Source organism: Mytilus edulis, chromosome 7 (assembly GCF_963676685.1).
Source record: "Mytilus edulis chromosome 7, xbMytEdul2.2, whole genome shotgun sequence".
In the NCBI taxonomy this organism is placed as follows: domain Eukaryota; kingdom Metazoa; phylum Mollusca; class Bivalvia; order Mytilida; family Mytilidae; genus Mytilus; species Mytilus edulis.
In genome coordinates this window covers 32,535,681-32,548,362 of record NC_092350.1, presented here as the reverse complement: position 1 = coordinate 32,548,362, position 12,682 = coordinate 32,535,681, and the positions used below count along the sequence as shown (strand labels likewise).

At 30.9% G+C, this 12,682-nt stretch overlaps 1 protein-coding gene across 1 annotated transcript; it reads left to right on the top strand.

Annotated features, from left to right (window-relative positions):
• The first annotated feature begins 864 nt into the window (after window positions 1-864).
• On the top strand, window positions 865-11,619 carry LOC139481268 (chymotrypsinogen A-like). Its single transcript, XM_071264448.1, has 8 exons — window positions 865-943; window positions 2,287-2,351; window positions 2,769-2,785; window positions 4,342-4,532; window positions 7,598-7,679; window positions 8,480-8,654; window positions 10,219-10,361; window positions 11,338-11,619. Exons 2-8 carry the CDS (start codon window positions 2,318-2,320, stop codon window positions 11,587-11,589), a joined length of 894 nt encoding a protein of 297 aa, XP_071120549.1. The 5' UTR covers window positions 865-943; window positions 2,287-2,317; the 3' UTR covers window positions 11,590-11,619.
• Window positions 11,620-12,682: the final 1,063 nt, after the last annotated feature.

The window sequence follows — 12,682 nt, the reverse complement described above, 5'->3', positions numbered from 1 at the left end:
AAAGGTCAGATATGCTACAGAATATATCATAAAATAGCTGGTCTGCGAATTATCATACATCGTCGTGAACGTAAAAAAAAATATAACCTAATCCTGTGGTGATGTCATTCAAATATTCAGTTATAAAAGTCAACGATCTGTTGGAGTAATTCTATTTTTTGACTATAAAAAACAATGTTAACGCTTGCTATAGAAAGGGACTGGTAACTCTATCAAAACATTCTTTTTCGTATAGAATGTAAAAGCTAAGCATGTAACAGAAACCATCATAGTTAAGTTTTGAAAGATTTAAAAGATAGATGGCAGAAATTTTTTTTCATTGATTGCAAACAAAATCTCTTCACTTCCTTCTTAGCTATCGATATTTTGTAGAAACTGACAAAGAATTAACTGCTCTCTATTCCAGAGTCAGCGAGTACATCTCTGTATTCATGTGTTTCGTATAATATATATATATTTTTTTTTTAATTAAATTTCTCTTTTTTTTTTCATTTGTCTACTTTTAATATACTTTGAATATCCTTCGATCCTTTCTTTTTCATTGATAATTGTACACACATAGTTCTTAAACCATAATTTTGTTCAGGCTTCCTTGACCAGTGTCAATTGGTACATTCTTATTAACATGTTGAACAATTCTTTCTTCAAAACAAGATGTAACAGCTAGCTTCCTTGACTAATGTCAATTGGTACATTCCTATAAACATGTTGAATAATTCTTTGTTCAAAACCAGATGTAACAGCTAGCTTCCTTGACCAATGTCAATTGGTACATTTTAATTAGCATGTTGAACAATTCTTTGTTCAAAACCAGACGTAACAGCTTTAATAGCATACCACGCAATAAGTGGCTTGTGCATATAAATACACAGTTGACAATTAGTTTAATCCATTCATTCGAAAGGAGGAAAACTGAAAATAATAAATTTTGATTTGAAAAGAGGTAAATAATTTTATACATTGTTTCTTTAATTTTAACCGAGTCGGTTGAATAAAATCTTCAATATTAAGTGCTATAGAATAAATTCAAATGTGTTACTAAATAAATTGAAACTCTCATGTGTCTACAAATTCTTTCCGTTTGTGTTTTTTTTTAATAGTCATGGAATATATTGGTTTTAACGAGGCAACACAGTCAAGCTCTAAAACATCTTCGAAATACCCTGTTACGATAGATGATTTTTTTTTTTTAGTTTTTGAGATTGTCAGTCTATTTGATAGGATTTCTTTCTGTATTACTGTTCCTTAAATATTTTGTTATCTCTTTTTCCTTCTTTTTTTTTTATGGGGGGGGGATTTATTGTGCAGGAATATAGCAGTTGTTTAAAACTTGTTCCGTTGATTTTGTCTGTTTTGATAGAGTTTCCCTTTAAGAGTTGCCTAAGGGTTCGGTTTTTATATACGTTTTTTGTTAAACTTGTAGATTAAATGCCTATTTTTATCATTGAGTTTTGTGCATTAGATTCATTTTCAGATAATTGCTAACAATTCAAAAAAACGAGTGAAAAATACTCATGGTTGATATACTATAGAAATAAATAAGGAATCAATTTAGATTTTGGAGTTTTATAAAAGAAAGAATGTGTTCTTTTTTTTACTTTTAATAGATTATATTTGTTCTTTACATATATTGTTAATTTTCTTATTATTAAAATGTAAGGTAAAAGGGAAAAGAACTTTTAATGTATGTTTTCTAAATAAATTACCGAGAAAATCATTATTTGGCATATTAAATAATTGCATGGTTGTATGTACAAATTGAAACGATCAATCGGATGTTCCGTCGGCAAGATGAATCTAATTGATAAATAATATTGAAGGAGTCCGTTATCAACATATTATAATTAAAAAGTCTGCCCTACCTATCACATTGTCATTTCCAAATGTCACCTTACGTTGCGGAACCGTCTTCACAATCATCAACTTATCAGTCAATATAAGAGTATTGTTTAAGACTGCATTTACTTTAGAGTAACATCAAGTATGGGTATGATAGGCAATTCTATTTCACACACTAATATAATTGTTGTAGTAAATAAGTATTTCTTAATTATAAAAGATTTGTTATCTCTGTTCTTCATCTAAAAGTGATAGGCCTTGCACCCTGTTTAAGGAGGTCCTGATGTTCGATAGTAATATTTGCAATTTCTTAGTACCCAATATGCAATAAAATACTGACAAGTACTGAATTTTGTTTGAAAATAGTTGATTAATTGATTGAAAAACAGTTATAAAAACATTGACAAATTTTTTTTGTTTTATTCACGCCTTTTGTATTTATTTCAGCTGTGTTTGGTTGCTTATCGATAATTGTAAGATGTATCGAGGATTCCTGTTGTGCGTATTTGCTGGTAAGTTGACAATCACAGTATATGCTATTTACAAAATTTCTTCTCATTTGAAATAAGTAAAAACTACAAAATACCGAACTCTGGAGAGGAGATCTTTATCAAATCGCATATTAAAACGTTCAAATACGTCAAACGAATGTAAATGACTGGCATACTGACTTGGTTTAGGCATTTCCTTGTGATGAAAATAGTATTTTAAATCTGGTTTTTATAGTGAGCTTTACCTCGCACTTGTTTTACAGTCGCAAAGAAATTTCTATGCTATATTTTTCATAAAAGTTCGATTTCACTTGGTTTGGTGAATTGATTTATTGAAATATCAATCTAAAAGAAAAAATGGATTCATCCAAATTAAAACAAAAATTATTATGATAATATAAATATTAATAATTATTACATATGTTTAATTTTTTATAGTGTTCTGCATGGCTGCAGTATGTACAATATTTTATTATTTAAGATGTTATATAAAAAAAAAATCAAATTGTAATTTTCCTTACATTTCAAACTTGTTGGATCAACATAAATCCGTTGTGGTCAATCATAGATAAGTGTAAAGTGCATTGGGTTTTAATTAAAGCCGAATAGTATTTCATGATTTAAATGCAGAAACCTTAAAGGTCTGTATTTGTTGTAATCATATTAGTTGGCAAGCACAAGTTTTTAATTAGAAACATGTATATATTCTTATTGATGAAATATGGTGTTTGTTTTATCAGTGATTATCGAAAAACTCACTCAAATGTTGTTTACTGCGGGTGTTATGAAAAATTTAGAAAGATGAATATAAATTCACATGACATATGCTCTGGAATAACTTCATCAGAAATACTATAAACCTATTTTTTTTAAATAAGATACCGTTTTTATTGTTTTTTGGTCAAGTTAAGGTTGGTTAATTATAAGTGGTTGCCAAAAATATCATATGACCCGTTTATTGCCATAATGTAAAGACTCAGCTAATAAATGTAGGTAAAACAAGACTGAATAAGTATCCAGGTATCCTTAAATTCACCTTGGATAATTAGGCAATATTACGATCACAATTGTCTTCTTTCGACCAGCAGTTAAACCCTTGCTAAAGTTGGCGTCTGTTTAGCTCTGCAGGATGTGCATTGTACAAGTCCACATGCCCAGTGTTGAGAGATTGATAAACTCTTTGCACGTTAGGAACAACTCTTTGGGGGATCGTTTGCGACCCAATGAAAGGCAAAATTTGTTCCCATGTCCAATAAACCCTAATTTTACAGTGTCAGTCTTAATTTTTCAGTATTTCGTCCCGAACGGGCTCAATTCTAAGGAATAAGATATTGTTTGTTTTCGTCCTCAGTACGCATAACGTATTTGCTACCGGACGTTTTGAAACCAACAATCGATAAATTAATCCCTACATGTCAGTAACGAGCCTTAGTTTTTTCAACTTTTAATGTTTTTTATTTAATCTTTTGATATCTTGTCAACAATTGTGAAAAAAATGTATGATATTTATGTTCATTTATACCTTTTATTACAGAAATAAAAGTCTTCCAAAGACTACATTTTTTTTGATCAAATAGAGTATCTAATGTTCTGCTAGATTAATTTAGGATTTAATATATATCTTAAAAAAACATTTTAGTACTTTTTCATTATTTTGTTATGTATTCTTGATAAAGTGAGTACATTTGTAAGTATATTGTTCCATTTTGTTGTTCGAGGATTGTCAATGAGAAAAAAATCATACTGCATAGTCAAGGTGCCCTGGAAGGGTAAGCAGATATTTAATCACACGTTACACTTTCCGTGTTGCTCATTCCAAATTTATCTGCACCTAATAAGTTAGTTGAAGTAGGTTCAAAGTTGCCTTAGTTGTATTCTTTCTGGTATTTGCATCGCAATTATCATTTGTTTTCCAAATTATGCTTTTTGATTTGTTTTGTTTAACAAATTTTGGAAACCAAACGAATCAATTAATAACCGTACTTCTTCATACTGTAAAATCATTCGTCAGATTGCCAGAGCAGCTGATGTGAGTACAAAGATTGTTAATGGTGAGGATGCTAACATAGAAGACTGTCCATGGCAAGTCTCTATTCAAGTGATGAGGGACGGACAATTTGGTCAAAACTGTGGTGGGTCAATTATTGACAATAGATGGATTCTAACAGCTGCACATTGTTATAACAAGACCCATCCTAGACCGTAAGCTGTTTTATTTATATGTCTTTGGGTTTTTTTTTAACAACAAATAAAATGCTTTATTATTCAGATTGCCTGTTATAATAAATATAATAAATTTAAACTTTTTTTTCTATCATATCAAACTTTTTAAATTTATGAAAAGAACATTTTGAGATACTGTTTTGTTCCCATTCATAACCCTTCATATTTCTATTATAAACAATTCATACACAACTGCAAAATTCAAAATTTTCCCGGAAACATGGTAGAACTTGTAGACGCGAAAGCCTAAAACTGTCAAAAAGTAGTTAAAACCATAATATTCATGATCTGATATTTTGTATCCTAATAATATATGGTTTGTTAATATCTGTTGAAAATAGATTTTTGCTAAAATCTAAGAAAAAAGGTTTCAAAACATGAACGTGTTACAAAGACATGCAGGTAATCTTCTCCTTCTGTTTAAATGCAAAATGACAATGATGAACATATGATGAACATACATTAATAAAGGACTACTAGCAGTTACTGACATTCCAGCTCCAGACCTCAACTAATTAGTTGATAGATTATATCTTCATCATATGAAAATCAAGTCCTGTACCTCCCGTAAGGGGTTTAGTATCATGTGTTAATTCCAATGCCATCATTAATTACTCGACAGCAGTATCGTAACTATACCCCTGCTGAATTAGTAACTGTAGAAATTACACACTGAAGCAATTTCTAGTTGAAACTTTTGAACTTGTTTTCCTTAAGAAAATAAAAATATAAAATTGTTTACAGATGATATATGTAGTGTGTATTACTTTTTTTATAATCTTGTCCAAATATTGATACAGTTTGTTTACTAACATATCTTATAGTATTTTATTTTTAATATCTTTTGTTTCAGTTTGTTCATTTTCTCATCTTAATTTATCTTTACATATATTAATTTATTCTCAATGGAGTATTCTTTTGTTTTTAAAACTTGCCGCCATTCACACTGTGTCTAAACCACACTGGCAAAAATTGTGCGGACTCGATGGTATCTAACATCCGGCATCAATAAACATAAGAAAGATAGGTTTCTCCTTGTTTTCCGTTAATATAGAACGGTTATAGAAAATATTGCATCTCACAATAGAAAATAGTTGTATATGTATATGTATTCTCCGATATCATAAAAAAAATCAGAAAATAAAGAGAAACCTATCTTTCTTCTGTCTTTTGATGTTCCGTCATTGTGTCGGATATTGGATGCCGTCAAGTCCAAACAATTTTTGCCGGTGTGGTTTAGACACAGTGATTCAGGTCGGATGAACAATTTTAACATCTTAAATTCTGCAATCCAGTTTGACTTATTGATTAACTTTACTACAATGAAACTTTTTTTAAATATTCCCTAATGATCCAATATGTAATTCATATAAACCAATCCACGTGTAACTCAGTTTTGGAAGAATAAGTTTTTTGAAATATTTCATGTATATGTTTCCACAGAGACAATCTGTTTTTTTAATATCCGAAAGTAATCTGTTAATTTTGTCAGACCTCCTCCTGTTTTCACCAAACCTGAAATAAAATGGTAATTTCTAAAGTTAATTAGTTATTTTATGTTATCTAAATGCATAATAAAGGCAGGAAAGTTGATACCGAGATTGTTAAAATATTGTATAGAAATAATCTTTAAGGATTGGTTGTTTATATATTTGAACAGTATCTTTTAATTTCTTTAAGGTATTTGGTTGGAACTTTACACGAAGTAGCCAAAAATGTAATTTTTGGTAGTGTTGAAGACCTCATTATCAATATTTTCCCTACCTTTGTTGGTTTTCTCTTTTCCTATATTTTGATTGAGGATTTTATGTTAACTTTTTTATGTTTCCAATTTAACTTAATAGGTTTTTTCATCAAGCGTATATCCTCAATTATATATATATTTTTGTGCTGCTTCTTCATTTGTTCGATAACATAAATATTGACGCTGTCGTATATATACAGCAAATTAAGTAAACTTAAAAACTTTACATCTGGACTGGTCAACGTTTAAAAGTCAGACGTGGTATTTTGATTGCCGAAAAATTTAAATGTAAACGGATCCACTGCTGAAGATACGTTCGAAACCAGTTGTGAATAACAGTTAACATTGGGATAGCCATCTCCAATTAAATCGGACAACTTCAATTAGCTTGTGTGATGTCTTTTTCAATCTAAGTTTACTTGCGATCATGACCACTTTGTATCATGTATACAATATTTGAAAACAGATGTGGTTCACAAAAAAGTGAAACGTGTTTACTCCATATGCGGGTGAAGGTGGGACATTGCTGCTTATATAAAAATATAAAAACATACTTGAACAAATAAACACAAAAATAGTGAAAAGAACGATATTTCCCTTTAACGTCATCTGAAACGAGACTCTTGTAATTTTAATGTTATCGAAATTATTGAACCAATGCAAGCATATACAATGTATAAAACTAAGTCTTGCATGGACGTTTTTTTTTTTAATTTTTATTGCCCATCTATAACGTATTATCGACAAATAATAAATGAAAAAAACGTCTGTATATAAAAGTATATAAAACATGTTCAACTTTGTTTTAAATTTTCAAGTTTCATATGACTTTAATTTTTCGAATAGACATTTGTCTTAAGTTCTGGTCACTACTTTTTCTACATTACAAGATGTCTTTAAGAAATATCGGGTTGAGGTGAAATTATTTTAGATTGCTGATCGTTTTTATAAACAGATCGAACCACTTTATGCTCAGTATTAATCAACAAAGCGTGTATAATTGTGATGAGAATAATACTCAATAATTCGGGACGTTTAAAGTGGTTTTCTGGATTTATCATCCTCTGAACGAGTTTACACAAATCTTTGCAAGCTATCAAATTCAATCATGTACAATTACCTGCAAACACGAGAGGCATTGTAATTATAAGGAAGCTATGCATAACCAAATTAATCTAAAGTCAACTTAACATAAGGGAGTTGGGTACTAAGTTTCTTAAAATTTCTAATTTTCAAAACAAATATCTTTTACAGTTTTCTATGATATAGCTAAATAGGCGTTTTACATTTTTTGTTTTAGATTAAGCGAAACTAGAGTGGGAGCAGGAAGTTCTTCCCTAAGTGAGATGACAGAATTCAGAAGTGTGAAAAAGTTTCATCAAGTATGCAGTTTTATTAAATTAATAATTCATTTAAATATCTGCGGTTTGTGCTGATTGAAGGGACAATTTCATGAAACATGAAAGACCAAAATATTGAAAGTACGAAATAAATTACACAGCTGAGTTATAAATCATAATTTGAGAGAGATTATCTTGATTCATTGAGACATCGTGATGCTAAGTTTCTAGTGTTTCTATGTTGTGTTTAGCGAACTGTTGTTTGGTTTTTTTTGGTCTTTGCCTCCATATTTTTTAATTGCCGTGGCTTTGCTAGTTTCTTTTCGACTTGAGTTGGAATGTACCTTTTTTCTTTTGCTTCTCATTTACTGAAAGTGATATACAGGCTAAGGAAGCATGAATTGGAGTATACCGCTAGACAAAAGTCATAAATCGTCAGAGAGAAAACAAATCCGGATTACAAACTAAAACCGAGAGAATCACATCAACTACGAGAGGAAAACAACGGAACAACAGCAACACTAAAGTGCAACAAAAACAAACGCCAACATACATAGAACCGGACTATTTGATAACAACTGCCATATTCCTGATTTGGTACAGGACTTGGTAAAGTGTTGGCTCTCAGACCTTTGCTGACAATATCAAGGTTTAGAAATGATGGTAATCACAATTACCCAGCTGTGAACGGAAATTATAGCTCTCCAATATAATATTATTACTCGTGTTCACTCAGAGTATACAGTGTTCTTACACGATATATTTTGTAGTGATATATTAGCCACCAATTGTGTTAAAGTTTTACATATATACAACAAAACTATTTATACTAATATTTTCAGCACGAAAGTTACGACAGCCAAGCTAATTACAATGATATTATGTTGATCGAACTACGGAGACCGTTTAGGTTTGGTTCTACTATTAATAAGATCAGCTTGGAAAATGATGTAAATAGTGATTATACAGGAGAAAGTTGTAAAGTATCAGGTTGGGGAAATACAAATGAGTTTGGTGGTATGTATTATTATAGAATAAGATAAAATATTGATAATTAATTTCATTAATTATGACTTTCCAAATAAACGTAAATCAATGAAAAACCAGTATAAACCACTATAAAATTAATAACCCTCAGGAAAACTAGTATTCAAAATTGCGTATGAATATTCAAACGTATGAGAAACAATTTGAAAATGTTCTCTTTAAAATGATTTAAAACAAGTATTTTCTTCATGTCAGTTAGCCAGATGACATCATTTTGTTTGGTCGTTGGCTATTTGGTTGCGGTCTGCCTTACTTAATCTACACATCGCCTTCGTACTTTATTTGGCCTTCTTAACTTCTTTATTCGAGCGTTACTGATGAGTCTTTGGTAGATGAAAAGCGCGTAAAGCATACGAAATGTTTACCATGTATCTATAAAGAGTTTATTGATTATATAGCTAACGATTCTACATAGTAATGCAGCACTGGTGGTCAATTGGTTATGTTTGAGCGTTCCTGATTGGTTTATATTTTTTTTAACTCACAGAAAACGTTCCTGATGAATGTAAATCGACGAATATAATTTCGGACGCACAACAATTGTAAAAAAACAGTTAAATTTCAAAAAAGAAATAGATTATACCATGATTCTTAGGAGTTGCCTTCGAAGAACACAATTTCAAACTCATTCCAAATATAAGAACAAACTACAATCTGTACAGAATAAGTTTCTTAAATATTATCAGAATAAGCAGAAAAGGCACTTTTTAGAAAGCGTCTTACTTATGGCTGATTAATACATTTTGTTAGAACAATTTTTTTGACATAAAATATATTTCATAGTAGAAGTTACAGAGAGATTGAATTCGAAAACTATTAACATAGCAAACAAACAAAAAACAAACATCAGTCTTCGAAAGAAAACAGACTACTTAAGATTGACCGACAAGATAAACTAACCAAAAAATCTATAGTGAAATAATGTCTATTGTCATGGATTCTGGTACTTAGAGGACAGCTTATGTCAAATTCGAGGTATAAGTCTAGAAATGAGGAGGAGGAAACCGTGTCTGTTTTATCATTAATTTCTAGTTCTGGAGGATATTAGGATATTGTTTCGGAACCTTATCAGAAATGTTTGGTAAGATTTATCTGATTTTAACATAATTACATGTAAGATTTCCCAATGAAGTTGAAGTCCAATCAACTTGAATACTTATTACAGTTGTTTCCTATAGTATGATCGTTCTAATTTCAATGGAGAATAAGGGTTTTGACCCCAATTTCACTAAACATAGAAAAAGATAGTGCGAGTAGGGCATTCGTGTACTATGGACACATTCTTGTTTTTGAATGTTTGCTCTTAGATGGTAATGGATGTTGTGCAAATGTTTGTATTATCATAATTTGTAGAGGATCATACAGCCCAACAAAAATAGAATTTAAGTGAAGACAAATGACTTCTTTTCGTATAAATGAAGCGATTTCTGCTTTTAGACCCATTATATCAGAGAAAGACACAAAAGACATTAATAGGGAGCAAATATTTTTTATTGTTATTATTTGCTGTCTACTGAACTTTATTTGATTTCAGGTAGTACGTTAACGGATCGTCTACAAGCTACAGAATTAACTGTTATCAGCAGAGAATCCTGTGCTTCCCAATGGGGCGACGACGATTTAAGTTCTGACAACACCAAACTGTGTGCTCAGGAGTATAGAAGAGATACCTGTGATGTATGTTTTACCACATTTCATGTATTCTAGAATATATATGTGTTTGTTTGCGCATTTATGTGTGTTTTAGATCTACAAGATTATCGGCTAACACAAACGGTTTAACATTGTTTGAATCTGATTTAATATGTTGCAAACGTGCATTATTTATTCTAATCTATATTTTCAACAGTGTTTATACAGTGTTGCTCTGGTCTTAGTTTATTAACCATCTTAATAACCATCTGTTTGTCCTTTCCATTTTGAGCCTTGGCGTTGTCAGTTTATTTTCGTTGTCAGTTTATTTTCGATTTATGAGTTTGAATGTCCCTTTGGTATCTTTCGTCCTTCTTTTTTAACTGAACATGCTGAAATCAAATGTATTTCTACTGGCATTTCTTTAATATGATTCGTGTTTAATAACGAACTGTCATACCACATGTCACATCAGAAATCGTCATACAATTGAATACACAAAAGAAGCAACATACACAATAAGAAATAATTTTTTGGCAATAATTTCTATACAGAAAAAGTGTTATGTAATGCTTTTGCGATATTAAATCTCTTTATACCAAAAAGGTAGTCTATCGGTCACTAAACCGATTATGCATTTTGTCTGATTGTGAAATTATGGGTAAGTGTGAATTTGCATCGCGAGCGTTATTCATGCAAAACAGGAGATAAAACTTTTGACGCAAACGATATGCTCTTAATTATTTTGTTTTTATTTTGTGAGACAACAAAATCAAACCAAACGAAAACATGGAAAAGTATTTAGAGATTAAAGTAAATACTTTCCACATATAAAGTGTCTATTCAGTTTGCCATATTCTTGCAACTCCAAACTGTGAAATAAACACATTTTCTAGACACAATCAGCATTCAACAATAAAATTTCAGAAAGAAAAACACGACACATTAAACAATCAGTTGCAGGTCGTGAGTATGCATTTCGTAACTATCTTTTGATGTAAATCACTTTTTGTTTATCTAGGGAGATAGTGGTGGACCTTTAGCTTGCAAGGCTGCTGATTCTACATATATACTTGTCGGGGCAACATCATATGGGCCGGAGGTTTGCAATGGAACATTGCCAGGTGTTTATACCCGAGTTTCTGCATACACCGATTGGATTGAAAAGACGAAGAGTAAAAAAGGAAAAGGAAAAAATAATACGAAAGGGAAGAAAGGGAAGAAAGATAAGAAAAACAACAAAAACAACAATAACAAGAAGAATAAAAATTAATAAGTAATTGAAAATAAAATTTAGAGCATTTATTGCCTTATGTCATGATCTTGAAGCCCACATCATAGTAAAACAAAAAATACAGAACAAATTAAATGTATATCACAATGTTTTGGCAGCATGTGTTGGCAAACGTAATCAGTCCTTAAAAGGATCTAATGTTTAACATGTTGATCCTGATACGCTAACCCTTCTAATTTATTAGTTGTAAGTGGCTTTGTACTTCGAGTACTCGTACTTTCAGATCTGTACTTTTTGTCCTTTTTTGTTGCTGGGATGCACTAGTACCCGGCCATGTCCACTTGTTTTTTGTAGTTTTTGTATTGTTATCCATCTGTTGAGTTAATCCTTTTTTAGCTGATTTTTATAGTTTGTTCTTTTGTTCTACTGTTATACCAATGAACCAGGTTAGGGGGTCTTGCTAACGTGTTTAACTCCGCAACATTTTGTAGTATGTGCCTGTCCCAAGTCAGGAGCCTGTATTTCAGTGGTTGTCGATTGTTTATGTGTTATTTATTTGTTTTTCTTTCATTTTTTGAACATACATAAGGCCAGTAGTTTACTCGTTTGAATTGTTTGACATTGTCATTTCGGGGCCTGTTATAGCTGACTGTCTGGCATGGGCTTTATTCATTGTTGAAGGCCGTAAGGTGATCTTTAGTTGTTAATTTCTGTGTCATTTGTTCTTGTGTGGAGAGTTGTCTCATTTGCAATTATACCACATCTTCTTTTTATAGCCCTAGCATTTGGTTATTTTTGTATACTTGTGACTCAATGTAAGACTAACTACAGCCAACTTACATAAAGTCTAATTTGAAGAGCATTTAAAACTAAGTTAATATATGGTTGACCGAAATCAACCATGATTTTTCTATGCCTGAAGATAAAACCTCGTTAACTTTTAGAATTCTTAAACATTCTGTAAGAAGTTTGTTATGTATACATATGTTTTTGCTGCTTGATCCCATTTATTGTCACATTATCCTATAATGTTTATTTTGTTGCTTCCCCTATGTTGCCAAGTAAAGGAACTGTAAATAGTTATCAAAGGTACCAGGATTATGATTTAATACGGCAGACGCGCGTTTCGTCT